The following is a 17,502-nucleotide window of genomic DNA, read 5'->3' on the forward strand; positions in this document are numbered from 1 at the left end:
ACGTCACCTCGGCCGTAGCGCCCCCTTGCGGCGGGAGGACCGCGCCCTGCCGTTGCCGCGCGGTTCGCCGCCCGCTTTCCCCGCGGGGTCCCGGCTGCAGCCGCGGTGCCTCCGCCGCGTGGGTTGCGGGGTCCCCCCGCCTTTGTCCCCGCCTTTGTCGGCTCTCCCTCTCAATCTCCCCCCTCTCCGCACGATGCCCCGGGCACAGCCGCGCACCCCCGCAGCGCTCCGCGCGTCCCCGCCCCGGGCACCCCGCGCCCCTCCCACCGCCCCGCAGCCCGCGGGGTCCCGGCGTCCCCGCTCCGGCCGCGCATTCCCCCACTGCCTCCGCGCGTCTCCTCCTCCTCCTCCTCCTCCTTTTCCTCGTCCTCCTCGGTCCGCACACCCGTACCCCGGCACAGCCCTGCCCTGCTCTGCCCACCGGCAGCCGAGCACAGGTAAGCACCGGGGAGCCGCTCCGCTGAGCCGCTTTCCCTTTGCTTCTTAGGTACGGGGGCACTTTCACCGGGAGAAGACAAAGGCTGCGGGGATCCCGGCACCGCCGGCTTTAGGAAGCAGTGGGGATGGGGGCAGCCTGCTCCCGAGCCGCCCCCGCTGTCACCGTGCTGGCGGAGCAGCCCCGCTCTGCGGCTCCCCCGAGTCCGGGCTGCGTCGGGCGGTGCTGAGCGCTGCCCTGCCGGGCGGCTCTTCCCCTCTCGGCTCCGGACAGAGGCGCGGTTCCCCTCGCCGCTCTGTGAAGTGGCCGAAGGGCGAAGGGAGCTGCTCCCTCCGTGGCATTGTGTGTTCGCGTTCCCCCGAGTGCCCGCGGGTCGTTCTCTGCGTTTCTTGCTTTGCCAAAAGTGAGATCTTGGTTGTGAATTAAATCAATTTGGCATGGCTTAACGGCTCGTTGCGGCCGGCAATTCATCCTTTGGGGTTTATAAGGGATGTTTATCCGATTCACACCTGGAGCCGGCCGTCAGCCTCAGTGGAAACGGTTCTGTGTTTCCATCTCCTGTCTTTTGCAGGAAACGTTCGTCCCACGCGTTCAGGTTCAGAGTGAGGATGACACAGAGAGGAGGAAGGCAGCGCAGCCCGGCGCTGCGCTGCTCGGGGACACATCGCGGTGGGGACGGGGCCAAATCTCAGAATCACGGACTCGTTCGGGCTCTAAGATCAACTCCAACCCCAACCCATCCACGCTGTGCCCTTTCCTTGAACACCTCCCAGGACGGTGACCCCACACCTCCCCGTGTCACTGCGCCCCTCTTTCCCCGTCCCACCGGCGGTGCTTTCCTCTGGCTGAGCGACGAGCTCTGCTATTGATCGCGTTTCATTTGTCACCGGGCATTGTGAGGAAAGCCGGAGAGTCCTCTCCGCTGCGCTGACAGCAAGCGACTGTATCTCAGATGCTAATCTCAGACTCATTGCTATTTTAATCTCATTATCGTGCAGGGGAGGCTCTGTTTGATAGCGGGTCGCCTGTGATGGCTGTGTCAGCCGCTCCGAGAGGTCCCGGAGGGGAGCGGAGCAGAGGGTACTGCATATTCATTCATTCCACTTCAAAACAGCGGCTCTGTCCCCTGGGCTGCGCTCCCTGCTCCAAGGGATGCACTCTGCGGGTAGGCACCAGGGAAACGGGGCACAGCTAGGATCACCTGGGCAGCAAAACCCAGTCCCAGCCCTTCACTAATGGGGAATGAGGGGCATTTGGGGTGAACGCACTTGCTGAATGCAGGTTGCCTCGGGGAGGTGTTTTGTGGAGGGACCTACAGCTCTGCTGAACCCTCTGCAAGCTTCAGTCTATGTCCTGTCTTGTGTTCAAGCTGGACAGGGCTCTGAGCGCTGATGGGGCTGTGGGTGTCTCTGTTCACTGCAGAGGGTTGGACCTTTAAGGCTCCCTTCCAACCCGAACCATTCTATGATTTTCGTGCTGCCATTTGCAATCGGTGCACAGAGCAAACGTGACTGTGGTCGTCCTGGCAGCAGAGAGTGCTTGGTGATGGCAGAAAGAGAAAGCAACAAGCAAAAGGAAAAAACAGATGTTTCAAAAGGTGGTGTTGTCGGATTCACCCAGCCTGAATATCTGCAGAAGGAACACGTCTCCCAGTCAGGATGGATGAAGAAGATACGAAGTCAGATGAATCTGAGAGGTAGGTTGGGAGAAGAGGTGACAATGGATGCAGGCAACCTGCAAAAGGAGGACAGCTTTGACCCAGAAGAGCAGTGAGCTGCAGACTTGGCTGCTCTGTCGTCCCTTTATAAAGTTATCCTTCATTAAAGCGAGTGTGCAAGAAATGTGGGAGATGAGCAAAGTGAAATTACGTGTGCCTAGGGGAGGAAAAGACGAGGGTGCATTCAGAATTTCCCATCTGCTTTTGGAGACTCTGGAAAGCTGGGGGGACCCCTTTGAAATGGGAGGGTCTTCTCTTGGCAGACTGTGTGTGAAGCTTCCCAGCATTTGCCTCCAGAAACAGAAAACCAGATGGAATGAGACCCAGCAGGGAAGGGAAATCTCATTTATCTGTACAATGCCATCCTCCTGGCTCCAGCCAGCTCTCTGCACGTCGGCTACCATGGAACCTACCCTGGCCATTCTGCTGCAGGCCTTCCCAAGCCAATCCATCACCCAGTGGCTCCTTATTTGCAGGGAGCCTGGCACACGAAGCTGGGTTTATTGTCCATCATCTGTGCCACACATGCACATACACACAGCGCTCGTGTAGATGAGCACACGCTTTGTCTGTTGCTGCAGCCTGGGGTTGTCTGGAGTCCAGGAAATCTTTATGCACTGCTGCCAAAGTCTGATCTTATCAGAGCCAAGGAGAAGTGCGTCCCAGATGACATGCTTGGGTCTGGCTTGGTTCAGCTCTTGAGCATAAAAACTGCATCATCTGTGGTCTGGAGTGATAAAGGAGTGATAAAGGAACTTGACATGCATTTCTGGATTGAAGTGTTCTGTTCCTCTCTGCTGTGTCATGAAGAACATGGGTGACAACTCAAAGCCAAGGCTCTCATGTATCGTGGCTTCAGTCAGATGCATGAATGAACGCATGCAGTGAATGAACCAATGCAGCAGTGGCAGCATCACAGCCTTTTTTTTTTCCACACTAGGCTGACAGAGCTGCATTTACAGGGAGAAAAAAAACATGAGTTTCTGTGTATCCATTCAGTCCACGTCTGCCTTGCAGGATTACAAGCTGAGAGCAGAGCAATAGTAATAATATCTGTGAGTCCAGAGAAAGGGACTGCCCACGGGGAAGTTCCCCGAGATGCCAAACAACATAATGCCTCTTACAGGGTTCTGACCATCCGCTGCTAACCCAAAATAGATCAGAAGTGTTAGCTGAGAGACAGCTCTGCAACTCATTCGTCAGCCCTGAGCTCGCACCCCAGGTAGCTCCACGGCCTTATCTTTGCTTTACACATTTTCACGTCAATAGGCAGATTTGCTACCTCGAGAAGTAGGTGGCTGATAATCCCGGGGGTGCACAAAGGAAGCACACAAAGTGTTGGCTGAAGTAAAGAGGACACAGATGTGGCGCTGGGGAGAGCTGCAGGAGCAGCCAGCTTGGTGAGTGCTTGGGCTGTTTCCTTTATTGAAGTACCACCCCTCAGAAGAGGATGAATTTTGGACTTGATACGCGTTTATTTCTGCGTAGGAAATTCTGCCCTGGGTAAAAACATCTGTTGCAGAACAGGTGCATCAGCAGTGAGAATGCTGCTGTGCTCTGCATCCCCACACCCTGGGCTGGCTGCTGCTGTGGATTGGGGTCCTGAGAGGCATTTGGATGCTGAGGAGCAGCACCACAGCATCGAGCTGTTCTTTGGCTCCTGCTGGAAAGCAGAATTGTGGCTAATGTGTCTGTCAGGTTCGTTATCAAAGCGCCGCTGTCTGTGAGTGAGACTGAAGGCGCTGCCTTCCATTCTCTTTGCACTTTTTCTCTCCTCCTGCCGTTTTGCCTATAGATGAAAAGGTAAGATGCTGTCTGCAGCTCTCTGGGCTGTTCTGTGATGCCTTGATCCAGCTGGTCTGTGCCGGTTCTTACAGAGAAAATCCCTCAAAAAGACAAAGGCTGCGGATGCAGGGTTTGGGTTTTGCTTGGCTGCTATTTGTTACATTGGTGAGAAGCAGGAACTGGAGGTGCTTTGATAATATATTTAGCTGTCAGTCTGGTTTTCCTTTGTCCCAGGTAGCTGTCAATAAAATGCTATTCCATAGCACTACGCCTGCAGGAAATGAGCAGCTCCCGGATCAGCCCTCACCTCACACTTCGTTGGCTTTGTGGCCAGTGGAAGGACTTGATTTTCACACCCCACATGGAAGGAAAGCCCTCTGTTCTGCCTGCTTCTCTCCAGAGATACAGACTGAAAGTTTGCTCCCGGTCTCTAAGCAATAGCAGAGATGCATCTTGCAGAGGAAGAATCTGCTGATGCGTAGTTGAGCAGAATTGCGTGCCCCCCTTCACAGGTGACATGGAGCAGCAGAGCAGCTGGAGGAAGGAGCGCAAGCCATTGCAATTAGGCAACAGAGAGGATCACGTGGTGAGCAGAACGATGGCTATGAGTGGCAACCGAGGCCTGGGGTACAGGAGAGGCTGGTGGAGGGGGTTGAGCTGCCCAGATTGAGAGGAACAGTCCAGGAAAGCTACCAAAAGGGCAGGGAAAGAAGAACTAAGCTAGAGAAGTCTGTAACCGGTGCAGTGTCCCAAAGCCACATTCGTAACACAAACACAGGGATGAAAAAAGACCTGTGAAAATCCCCCACTGAAGCAGAATGGATGAAAATGCTCTGAGTTTTGGTCTCAAGTCTCTGAACTTGGATTGCCCTCCCTGTGCAGGTGTCACTTGGTGGGACGAGGTGAAGTGACTTTGCAGGCTCAGGGAGAGCAGTGGGATGAGCCATAGGGCGTTCAGCTTGCCTTCCTGCCCCTTGACCAGCATCCCCTGCTCTGCTGACAGCAGCAGATTTCTTTTTCTGCCACACTGCAGAGACGCAGCCCAAACCATTCTGCGTTGTCTCTTTCCTTGCCCGCGTTCAGGCAGTGTGTGCGTCCACACCTTGAGCTGCTCAGGGCTCTCGCTGTTGCTGGTCCTGCGAAGCCACCATCTGCCTCCGGTTCTGTTCGTCTTGACATCTTCATTGCAAGGAAACCAGCTGTGCTGGGGGCCGCTGCCAGGCAGGCTGAGGATGCCAACGTGGCAGCCGAGTGCCCCAGCCGACAGCTGGTGCTGTGCAGCCCTCAGATGGCAGGCAGCGAGTGGGAGGGCAGGGGGCTGCTCAGCCATCAAAGGGAAGTGTCCCGCTGATTGATGGCCCTCATTTGCACATGAAACTGGGACCTCTTATCCCTGCAGGCCCTGCACGTGGGTCTCAGCTGCTGTAAGCCTGGCTGGCACAGGAGATAACCAAGGAGGGAGAAACTCTCATCCAACTCTTTTTGGATGACATCTGGACATCTCAAGTGTCTGAGTTGAATTTTGGTTGCCTTTACGGTTCCTAGAAGTTGGTTGCTTCATTCGTGTTGTCGCTGTTGATTTTAATTGCAGGTGACTCAGAGGCCCCAGGATTATGGCAGCTTCTCCCACCTTCTTCCCTCCGTCTCTTTTCCTGTGTGTGCTGCTTCTTTCTGACATCGCCTTTGCCATCTCCCTGGACACTGACATGAAGCTCAAAAATGAGAACAATAACCACCTTCAGAACCAAGAGATGTGGCTTCAGCATCCCAGGAGTGGGCACCAGCACAAGCATGGCTTGGCCAAGAAAGGAAGGGTCCTTGCCCTGCCTGCCAGAGGGCAACCAGCCGGGGAAGAGGCCTTCCGAGTGGGCAGCGGAGCTCCAGCCGTGGAGGAGCTGGTGCCACCTGGCCAGCCAGCAGCACTGAAACAAGATAAGGATAAGGATAAGGATGTGTTCCTGGGCTTTGAGCTCACGGAGAATCAGTCCCCTGGGTCTGAGAGAGGAAAGAAGCAGAACCGAGAGCAGCGACGGCACAGCCGCAGGGACAGGCTGAAACACCACAGAGGTATGAGGGGAGCAAGGGGAACTGGTGTCAGACTACAAGGGGGCAATTAGATTGGGTAGAAGGAAGAAGTGTTCTGCAGTGAGGGCAGTGAGGCACTGCACAGGCTGCCCACAGAGGTGGTGCAGACACCCAAGGTCAGGGAATGGGGCTCTGATGGAGCTGTGGGTGTCCCTGCTCAGTGCAGGGTTGGACCTGATGGCCTTTCGGGTCCCTTCCAACTCCAACCATTCTATGATTTGAGCTTCAAGGGGAGGCTGTTGGCTCACTTGTAATGAGGGCAAGAAGATGTAGCTGTGGTTGAGCCACATGAGTGTGCGGAGAGCGTGGGGTGTGTGCCTGCTCTGGGGAGAAATCTGCCAAACAAAAGAGGCACAAGAAAAAAGGCAACTCCAGAACTGGAGGTTTGTACTGCTGGCTGCAGTTTTCTGAAAATGACCTTGTTTGCCTTATAGGGGAGAGCGCTGGAAGCCCTACAACAAGGGGGGTTGGTTTGGGGTGGCCTGCTTTTGTTGTTGCTTTTTTTTTTTTTTAAGCAAACAGTTCAATTTAGGATGAAAAAAGACCAAGCCATGCTCAATCTCTCCACTGACTTCAAAACATGACAAGAGCTGGAAATAATAATTAAAAAAGCCTACTTAGCTTGAAGATCAGTTTCTTCCCATCACAACTTGCATTCTTCTGAGTTTATGGCAAACTATGAAAAATCCAACTTTTTCACATGTGAGATTGCTCTAATTATGTGACAGCACTGTTAGAAATGTTGCTAAAAGTTTTTGACTGGGACTGCTTCCCTCCGCAGGTCAGCTTGTGGTGTCTCTGCGGTACGGTGCCCTCACAGCAGTAAATCTGTAGTGCTCTTAAAGCCAGGCACTCCGTGCCCATCTGCACCATTTGACAAGTTGGGTGTCAGTCTCCCTGCCTCCCAGCTATCACTCCTCCCTGCGTCAGTAAGAAGAGCTCTGTTGTTTTCTCAGGGGACTGACTGAACAGCTCACATTAAGCAATATAGAAAGAGCGTGCAACAAAGCTGGCTTGAAGCCTTAATTGCAGACTGCAAAACAGGCCCAGTACCTTTGGCTTAACCTAAGGTCTACAATGAAATTAAGTCTTTGCAAAAGCATGGGTCAAGCTGTGAAGTTCTTTCATTTCAAGTTAGGGAGGTTCTGACTTGAGCTAGATAGGAATTACCCACCCTTAAAATGAGGTAAGGATGTGTTTCAGGAATTTGCAGCAGCTTTAAAAATGGTTTTTTTTTGTATTCCCAAGACCAGCCAACAGGGATGATTCCCAAAAGAATTGGCTTGCTACACCTACAGCTTCAAGAAGTCTTGGAGATTTGCATTTTCTTTAGGAAGAAATCCATTGATTCTTAAGCATGAGAAATACAGAAGTGCACCTTCTTGAAGATACTGTGACCTCAGTGTGTAAGAATCAAGGTGCAGATAGGTTGGGACTGATTGACACCGGTCTCAGGGTGGTAGAAAACAAGGCAGTGGTTGGATGGAATCAAAGATTCCTTTAACTCGCATTTTTCCATGGCGTGCAGAGAGGAAAGGGACGGCAAAGCTCATGCTTTTACCTGTTGTCCTCTGCAGGGAAGGCTGCTGTTGGGCCAAGCTCCCTGTACAAGAAACCTGAAAGCTTCGAGCAACAGTTTCAAAACCTGCAGGCAGAGGAAGCGAGCAGCCCGACCCCCGCCGTGCTTCCCTTCACTGCACTGGATCTGGTCGTTTCCACAGAAGAGCCCCCTGTGCTTCCAGCCACGTCGCCGCGGTCACAGGTAAAGAGACCACTGGTACCTGCACTGCAGCTCTGATGCAGACAGCAATCTCCTGCAGCTAAGGTCCAGTTTCTTCTTTTTCAGTTAGAGGGAAGTGCTTGCCTACCACCAAACTCAGAAGCAGCTCTCTATCTTGGAGACACCCCAAAAGCTGCTCCTTCAGTCCCTTCTCTTCCCTGCCCTCCTTCTCCCTTAGCTAGCCATCTCCATTCGGCTTCAAGGAGCAGAGATGCAGTAGTAGCCCTTGGCTGGAGAGGCAGCATGTTCTAATGCTCCTTGCTGGCCTTCCTGCCCCACAAAGAAGCAGTGAAAGCTTCCCTCTTGATTTTAGCTGGGACAAGAGAAAGGTTTTCCTTTCTAAACATGATACTAAGAACCCCCAGTGGACAAGGTGGGGATGTGTGTGGGGGGGAATTATAAAGCCTTAAGGTCTGAAAGCATGAGGAAAACTGACAAATGCTTCAGTGTCACTACAGAAGTATAATCCATTGTCTCTTTGGTATCTTGTGGTTTGCAGGCCCGCCTCAGGCAAGATGGGGATGTGATGCCCACCCTAGATATGGCACTCTTTGACTGGACAGATTATGAGGACCTCAAACCAGAAATGTGGCCGTCAGCTAAAAAGAAAGGTGCTAAACTCACCCTGTTGAGCTCACCATCCTCTTTCCTAAAAGTCATCCTGTAAGTCTTGGCCTATGATTAGCGTTGGCAGATGTGCTGAGGGATAAGAGGCCATTGTAGTGGGGAAAGAGAGAAAAAGCTGACTGTATTTATGCTCTGCTTCAACACACCTCTCATTTTGGGCGGATAGTTTGAGAGGAAAGGAAAAATGATTGGGTGGAAGGCTGAGAAGTAGAGAGGAGACTGAACTATAAGGGTTCAGAACTCAAACTCCTGAAGTTTGAAGCTTTTTGTCACCTTAGTCTCCAGAATATAAACAGCAGTGTGATATTTTCTACCAGCGCCAATTCTTTTCCATAGAGAAACGCCGCAGTAAGAGCTCCAGTGGTGGAAATGAAACCTCATCAGCAGAAGGGGAGCCGTGTGACCACCACCTTGACTGCCTCCCAGGTCAGGATCAGCCTGATGACCAATGTCACGTTTGTAGAAATGGCTGCAGACCAGCCCAAGTTCCGCTCTAAGCATCCTAATTTTGATGCTGTTCAGTAATGGTGTGCAGAGGGCAGTTGGAAGGTAACATCTGTAGCACTGCCGCGGTCCTAGCAGGGAAGAAATCAGCCGTGCTCACCCATGCTCTTACGTTGCAGGCTCTTGCTGTGACTTGCGTGAGCACCTCTGCAAACCACACAACCGAGGCCTCAACAACAAATGTTACGATGACTGTATGTGCACAGAAGGTGAGCAGCTCCTCGCTCCCCCGCTTCCTGCTGTCTCAGGAGTTGGCTGGGCGCAGTGTTTGTAGGCAGCCCTGCTGTTCCTGGCCTTTCCTTGACACCGCCTCGCAATGTGACCAGTGAGTCACCTGGGATATCTTGTGTTCTCTCTTGATATCTATCTAACAGAAGAAGCCACTGAAAATAAACAACTCGGTGCTTTGAAGTCCCACACACTGTATGTGACACTGTACTGCTACCCTTGCTTCCCCTTACTTTATGCCTTGTGTGGCTTTTCTGAGTTAATTTCAAATGAATATGTAGCAATTCAGTAGGTGTGGGCAGGACTCAGACTTCGGTTTCTTAAAACTATTTCTGGAGAATCTACAGCAGCCCTCAGTAGGCTGTGACATTAGGAAGGTGTTGAAAAGCACTCTTCCAGTCTGAACACGTTCAGGACCAGCTCCAGGCACTGGGTCTTGTCTGCCAGAACAAAGCTGCCTGCCAGGCTGAGTGACCTGTGTGTAAGGACTGGTGACTCTGACCAGGTCAGACACCTTGTGCACCCAGTTGACTGAGTGCTTTCCTGGATTTGTAATGTTAAGTGATAGCTCTCACCTTGGCTGTGTCATGGAATACTGGAAGGCCTTCATCAGTGAGGATGTTGTGATAGATTAACCCAGGAAAAAGTCTTTCTGCAAGCCTAATGAACGCTGCCTGCGGCCCTGCTTTATGTTTAAGCTAGTTGTGTGTTGATGCCAAATATGCATCCTCTAAAGAGATCCCCAGAGGTATAGGGTCCAGATAAGATGTTTAGATAAGAACAGAGCTCTGATCTTGCGTGCTCTCTTCCTGGGAGGCCTAACTGCCCTGGGGGGGGCTGGTAATGAGGGGCAGAAACTCAGCTTCAAGGTAGCCTGGTCTCAACACAGCCCAGGGACACGCACTCCAAAATGCTGCTCAGTGACCTGTGACATCGGATGGGTCTCCTGTGTACAAGTACTCAAGGACAGCTTATGGGCTGTCTCATTATTGCAGCCATAAATCCTCAACCTCCCCCACTCTGGGGGTGCTGGCACTGTTGCATCTGTTGTCTGCTCTGGAAGTAAAAAGATTTTCAGTTTTGAGAACGATCAAATCAGGTCTTGCCAAGAACTGCTATAACCAGATCCTGGACTACTGAAAATCAAGACTTTCATGTGCATTGCTTGCACGTAGGCTTTCCTCCATCTGGCCCACCTGCCTCAGTTGGAACAAAGTCAGACAGCAGAATCATAGAATGGCTTAAGTTGGAGGAACCTTAAAGACCACAGAGCTCCAACCCCCTGCTCTGGGCTGATTGCCCCCCACCAGCTCAGGCCGCCCATCTGACCTGGCCTTGGGCACCTCCAGGATGGGACAAGTGCCTCTGGGGTAGGCATGACAAGATAAATCAGTACGAGAAACTGATGAGTTAACCTGACCAGAGGCCCCCATTGCCTTCCTCTGCTATGGGAGACCGTGTACTGAAGGGTTTTTTTAACAAATGAAATACTATTTTTTTTCTCCCTCCAACTATTCATCAATGATAGCTTCCTTCAGAGCCTGCATTTCTAGCATCCAAAATGAAGTGAAGGAGATGAGCAGTGAGCTTTGGATCAGGCCTCCCAGTAATAGCACTTCAGTCTCTTCCCTCCTCTCTTGAAGCTTCAGAGAAACAAATAGCAAGGGGAGCTCCCAGCCGTCGGTGCTGCACATTATGTCTGTAGTAATTTCCCGATGGAGAGATCACTTAGACAGTAATGGGAAGTAATAGGGAGAAACCAAGCAGGGCTTCCATAAAATCACTGGAAACAATTGGGATAATTCATTGGTATTTCAAAAAGCCAGTGAAGCTTTCTGCCAGAGCCAATGAATCCCAGACCAGAACAGTGAGCCAAGCAGAATAGCAGGGCCCAGCAAGCAACGCGCCCTGCCCACGCGGGGCGTCTGTCTGCCACCTCCTTTGACACAGCCTAGGCTTCCCAGTGCTGGGACCGGCCCCACTGCTGCAGGTTCTGTCATGAGCTGAGGCTGGGAGCTGTGTTCAGTGTTACTGCTTTAATGAAGCCTTACCCTCTCACCATGCCTGCTGTTTGCTGTTGTTTTTTTACAGGGCTACGCTGCTACGCCAAATTCCACCGGAACCGAAGAGTGACCCGAAGGAAAGGGCGCTGTGTGGAGCCTGAGTCGGCCAACGGAGAGCAGGGATCATTCATTAACGTTTAGGAGGGTGGGACTTTATCTCCTGCCTGGATGCTCAGTAGCTCAGTCAAACTGCCTACACCTAGCAGTGAGGATTAGAGAAAAAGTCAAGCAAATGATTGAAGCTGCAGGCCAGGCTCCAATAGAACTGAGGCTGGCGTTAACTCTAGAGTGGTCTCAGCCTTCTCCACACCAGGACTGCATTCCTCCTCCCTTCCCTCAGCACATTCCCGTCCTCTGGGTCCCCCTCTCCCAGTTAGTTGGAGATGATCGTGATTGCCAGTCTGATGGCAAGACAGGAAAGATCCTTCAGGTCAGGAGGCACAGGAGCTTAAGCTTTCCCTCTCAACAGTTGCTTGAGAAGAAAGGCAGACACTCCTTAGGGTCAGAGGTTCGTAGAGAATTGGAAGCTTATAGGGAGACAAAGATGATAGCAGAAGCTGCCTGGGTGAGAAGGGACCCCTGACAGAGCTCTCCTTCTCCCCTTTGTTTACTGCTACAGACTGGTACTCCCAGCAGTTACGTGCTGCCACTTCCTACCTGTCTTCTTTGAGAGCATTGACTCCCACTCCTTCCTTCTCTCCTGCTCCCATAGAATGACCTGGTTTCTGCAAGGATGTGGCAAGACATCCCTGCCTGCAGCTCTCACTCATTAGTTATCCTGCCAAGTCTGTTATTTTTAATGATTATTTTTAGGAGCTTTCTGGGGAAGTGATAGTTTTCCTAGTGAGCCAAAAACGAGGTTTTTGGTAACAGGAGATAGGGACAGGCTGTTCCACTGTAGTGAATCCTGTGACATGTTGCATGTGTGTTTCCACGATGTGTAAATAAAGCTATGATAGATACCCTTTGTGGAACCCTTCTGCTTCTTCAGCTGCACCTGAGGATGGCGCAGGAGCCAGGAGGGCTCAGAGGAGTAGAAATAGTAAACCTGGTGCTTTGGGCAGAATCCTCTTTACACTGCTTCCCGAAACCCCACTGTGTTCCATTAGGAGAGGCAGGTCCCCATTCTGCACTGTTTCATAGTGTCACACTGTGTACTCACCCAGGTGCTTCTTGGCGTTATGGTTTGTGCCTCTGATGTGATGGCTGCCCAGTCATGACTACAGAACTACGCTGTGCATTCAATAGTGGTTCTGACCCACATGCACCTGTACTGCTGGGAGATGCACAGAGGATTTGGAAAGGAGGGTTTAGGCAAAGCCTGACTCTCATCTGGCCAGAGCTATTTTGATTTCTAATTACAGCACGACAATCTCAGCCCAAAAATTTGGAGTAAGGAATGGTGGCTTGGCTGCAGCTCTATGCTGTGGCAGCAGGGATGCAGTTTGTTAACCCAGAGAGAGAAATGCAGCCCCTCCCTCAGCACAGATGCAGAACAGTAGGTGGTTCTGCCAGTGCTATTGTCAGTGAAAGCACAAATGGAAAAAGGCTTTAATTGATCACAGTCAATTGCAGAGCTCTCAAATCCTGGTCTGTGTGACAGCAATAAGAACCACACGCGCTGTCTTTTATCAAAGCCAAGTTTTGATATTGCGGTGCTTTCTGATATCGGAGCTGAGTCTGTTTGGAACAGTGCAAGTGAGAGAAAGCTGGAAATCTGGCAGGGATCTTTATCTTTGGCGATGCAGGCATTCAGTGCCCCGTATCCTTCTAGGGTTCTGGGCAGTGTTTTGAACAAGACTTTGCTGCAATAAAAGCAAGTCTGAATTTTAAGCCAGAGGTTTTAGACTTCAACAGGGGACCCTTTGCTTTTTCTGCTTTAGGTCCACTGTTAACTCTGAATATAGAGAACAGCTGATTCTTAATTGCTGGGATTAGTTAGATGTCTAAGGACAGTGAAAATTGAGTTAATTATAACGAATTGAGCTACAAGATTATTGGACTGATTGCTCAGATTGGGGTTTCAGTAGGAGAGCTCATGACTGAGATTTGTTCTTTCTGAATCAAACTGTGATGCTGCAGAAGGGAAGCAGAAAGGAGCAGCAGCCAGGGCAGAGCATGCAGCACTGCCACAGCAGTGTGAGCAGAATCAGGCAACCTGATTTATGTCTCCACCAGACATATTACTGACTTCACGGCTGCAGTGCAAATGAAAGCTGTTGAGTAAATAATGTGCCAAGATACAGAAGGCAGGATCAGCCCGTGACATAAAACCCAGGGGCAATGTTTGTGCAAGTCCAACCCACTTCTGAGCGCAGGAAAGCTTTTAAGTGCTGCTCTGCTGGCTCAGCAGCACGACAGCAGTGGCAGCAACAGCACCACCTGGTTACATACAGCACATTTCCCCTTCTTCCTTCCCTGCATCTCCCAGTTGCAACGCAATCAGTGACAGTTCTGCCTTTGGGGACGTTAGCTCTGAATAAGGCAGAGGGAGATCGACGTCAAGCAAGCCTTGTTTTATGTGTTCTTCTCAGTGGCTTGTTTGGGAAACTCAAATTAAGAATTCACACAAACTCAGCTTCTCTCCTGCCCTCAGAGAGCTCAATCCACAGCTCTTGAAAGATTTTTCTGCTGCCTAGAAAGGACTTTGGGCCAGGCCCAAAAAAGGACCAGCAGGGCTCTGTGGAATCGTTTGGAAAGATAATTGCAGTCAGGTGAATGACAGGGTCCCACCCAAAGTCCTGCTCTGCAGCTATTGCTTTTAGCAGCCTCACAATGAGCCAGAGGTGTCTACCTCATTTAAAGCACTTCTCCAAGGGTGAGAATCATTAGACGTGGAAAAGAGAGGACAGAGTGCTGATTTGACATAATCATCTCAGCAGCTGCCTGCTCTGTGAATGCTGCTGAGTGTGTGAGGGATGTTGCTGGCAGTTGCCAAAATGATGACTGCAAGGGAGACAAGGAGGGGAAGCACAAATTAAAACACTTGGGAATCATTATCTCTCAGGTCTGTAATAGTCCGCATTCATTTTAGCTGGGGGATGTTTTGCTGAAACCCTCTCTTCCCCCCCTCCCCTGCTAATTACCCTGTTGTCAATCCATGGGGTGTGAAAGTGCTTCAATTTCAAATCATGCTGTACTAAATTGTTCGTGTCGGTGCCAGACAGGCTCTGCTACATAAAGAAAACAGTGCTTTCACATATATTCTTTCAGTCTGGAGGAATGAGAGCTGTTGTTTTTCTGTGAATGTTCTGAGTATCACATGTTCCCCATAAACTCATTTATGACATGTCCATGTGTTTTCTAGAGCATCAGTGAATCTTGAAGTAATCCTTCAATTATACAAGAGAATCTCTCGTTACATTTTAGCAAAACATAGGAGTAGCTTTTTTTTTGCTGGGATTAGAAAGGAATTTTTAGCTTTATCTGACAATGTACCACATTAACCCTCCCCACTCCCCAAATCATCTTGCCATGTGTTTTGCAGTGAGCTTTCTCTCCAGCACTGCAAAATGTCTTCAGTGTCCCCTTCAATCCAAACGATGCTCCTGCATGCTGATTTCCCCCTGGGATCTAAATGGGAGTTTGCAGAGCCGGGACAACTTCTATATGTCCTTCCTCACTGCTTACTCAGAAGGTCTCCATTGGTGACACATGCATTTGTGCAGAGCTGATGCTTTCATTCTCTTGGCTCTGCAGGCAGGACACAGCTCAAAGATACCACGGCAGCTGCAGCCATCAGTTATCTTTGGGCTAGACCCCAAGTGAGTGACAAGAAGAGCAGAACCATGAGCACTGAGCTTGCCTTTATCTCTGTGGGCCAAATAAGGAGAGCAGGAGCAACCGTACTAATGCCTGCACTTCCCTGCTGCTATCACCCTGCCCACCAAAAGCACAGCATCCTGAAGATGCAAAGGAAAGCATTTCTGCCTTATTTGCCCCACTTTTATGCTGCCAGGAAGGGAAACAGCTGTGCATTAGGTTTTAACTTGATTTGCACTAGGCATACTACCAAAATCTTTCATGTAAAGCAGCTAATTGCTGGATATTAATTGCAGTGAGCCGAACTCACCTGGACCAGTCTAGTTAAGAAGATCTCTGTACCCTATTTCCAGCCTCCGGGGTTATCTGCTTCTCCCCGCAGTCTTTAACTTGCTGTTATCTTTCTCACCACGTTTGTGATGCTTTGAGCTATCAGGCCTAAGGAAGGGAACAGAGGCAGCAGCTTACACAGAGGCAATTTACAAGGTACGAGCAAAGCGAAGCAGACATAAAAAACAACCGATGTCTAGATCCAATAGGTGTGAGAGATGTGCAAATGCATCATGGCTATCACAGCTCTCATTGTTTTCATATCCATGAGATCATTAAGGCATTTCTAAGTCCCCTGAGTCCATGACATACAAGCCCAGAATATAATAAACAGGGCTGAATTAATTGCACAATACATTGATGAACAAAATGAAGTAAAGCAGTTCCATTGTACAAGGGGAAATGAATGCTTTGCATTGAGCGGCAGTCACATCAATCCAAATTACAGCTCACACTGCATAAATGATAATGAGTTCGCCTGTCTCATTCAGACCAAGTGAGAATGCTGGAAGGAGCAAAGACACCCACAAACTGCTGCATCTAAACAGTGCTTACACTTAAACTGGGCTGCAGTGGGAACTGTCATTAAAACAAACCGTACTGCTTTGCTAGATGCCTATTCCAGCAGAATGGCACCCCTGTCACAGTTTGTACCCAAACACTGAGCCAGCAGTACAGATATTCAGTATCTCTTCACATATTTTCAGATGTCAAATCTTCTCTTTGCCATTTAGGGTAAAATCCAGTCCGTGACATCGCTCAGGCAATTAGCGTTGATCCCAATTGATACCAGTACTTCTGTGAATGGAAGCAGGGCTTCCCTGCAGGACACAGAAATGAAGTCCCAGCTGATGTGACAATGCATGAGTTACATTTCTGGTAAGGTGTCACAATTGAGGATTTTTAGGAGGACATTTTAAAACGTTTTCAACTACACAGCAGGTCAGTTTGCTGCTGCTGCTTCTGCTCAGCGATTTAATGATTTAAAACTTTGCCTTGGGAGATCTTCAAAAACAGAGCAGCCAGCAGGACTCAAGATGCAGTGAAGGACAGGGCAGATAGAGACTTCCCTTGTCAGAGGCAGGTGCACAGATGGCTTTTTCAAGGCCTGTTTGTGGCTGGTTTGAGAATGTGTGAGTTCAGATCCCACACTGCACACAACTCTTGCACATAACCTTGCACTGTGCTGCTCCAACTGGAAATGGGGCTGAAGGGTGACTCACACATTTCCACATCCAGCTTCTGCAATGAACTTGTGACTCTTCTCACATTCTCAGAGGCCCCGTCTTAAAAACAAATTACAAGAAAGCAACTGACCCAGTAAAACATCATAGTCTGCCTGTAAAGTGTCGTGCTCTGGGCACTGGAACAGGCTGCCCAGGGAGGTTGTGGAGTCTCCTTCTCTGGAGATGTTCAAGACCTGCCTGGATGCTGACCTGTGCGACCTGCTGTAGGGAACCTGCTTTGGCAGGGGGGTTGGACTCGATGATCACTGAGGTCTCTTCCAACCACTGTGATTCTGTGATTCTGTGCTCTGCAGGCAGGCCATGCATACATTGGGCAAGGAACGTTGGAGAGGGTCACCCTTATTTCTTGGTTCTGCTATCCCATCGCTGAGTGTGGGGAGAAGACTGCTGTTATGAACAGGGGAGGGGAAGAATTCATAGCTGTACGCTGTGGGTTTGGGTCGGTCGTTTACATGACAACTTCCCCAGCTCTAAAGCTGGAAACACTTTGAGATCAAGAGGTGAAGTCCCAGTTCAGAATCACAGGCTCATTATGATGGGGAAGAGCTGTGTGATCACCAAATCCAACCCCAATGTGCCCTCAGTGCCATATCTCCACACCAAATGCCTCCACGGACGGTGACCCCGCCGCTCCCTGTGCAGCTGTGCCAGCACTTCGCTGCTCCTTCTGAGGAGAAACTGTCCCAATTAATCCCTGACATCCAGCCTGCACTTCCCCTGGTGTGCCGTAAGGCCATGCTCCGTGTTACACGGATCCAGCGCTGAGCCCACCTCGCCACAGCCTCCTTTCAGGAGCTGCGAAGAGTTTCTTCCCAACTCCTTCCCTCAGCCTCTCCCCACAGCACCGCTCTGCTCCCATCTCTGTTCGCACTCCACGGCCTTCACCTCTTTCTTGCCCAGCCTGACAACGGACACAAACACCCCGCCGAGGTTCCCCT

The 17,502-nt window shown here is 50.6% G+C and overlaps 1 protein-coding gene across 1 annotated transcript; it reads left to right on the forward strand.

Annotated features, from left to right (window-relative positions):
* Positions 1-303: 303 nt before the first annotated feature.
* DRAXIN (dorsal inhibitory axon guidance protein) lies at positions 304-12,171 on the forward strand. Its single transcript, XM_042883261.1, has 7 exons — positions 304-437; positions 5,530-6,005; positions 7,601-7,785; positions 8,303-8,414; positions 8,767-8,856; positions 9,054-9,143; positions 11,254-12,171. Exons 2-7 carry the CDS (start codon positions 5,552-5,554, stop codon positions 11,364-11,366), a joined length of 1,044 nt encoding a protein of 347 aa, XP_042739195.1. The 5' UTR covers positions 304-437; positions 5,530-5,551; the 3' UTR covers positions 11,367-12,171.
* The last annotated feature ends 5,331 nt before the right edge of the window (positions 12,172-17,502 follow it).

The sequence above is a fragment of the Lagopus leucura genome, unplaced genomic scaffold (genome assembly GCF_019238085.1).
Source record: "Lagopus leucura isolate 7727_CA_CO unplaced genomic scaffold, USGS_WTPT01 Super-Scaffold_100037, whole genome shotgun sequence".
In the NCBI taxonomy this organism is placed as follows: domain Eukaryota; kingdom Metazoa; phylum Chordata; class Aves; order Galliformes; family Phasianidae; genus Lagopus; species Lagopus leucura.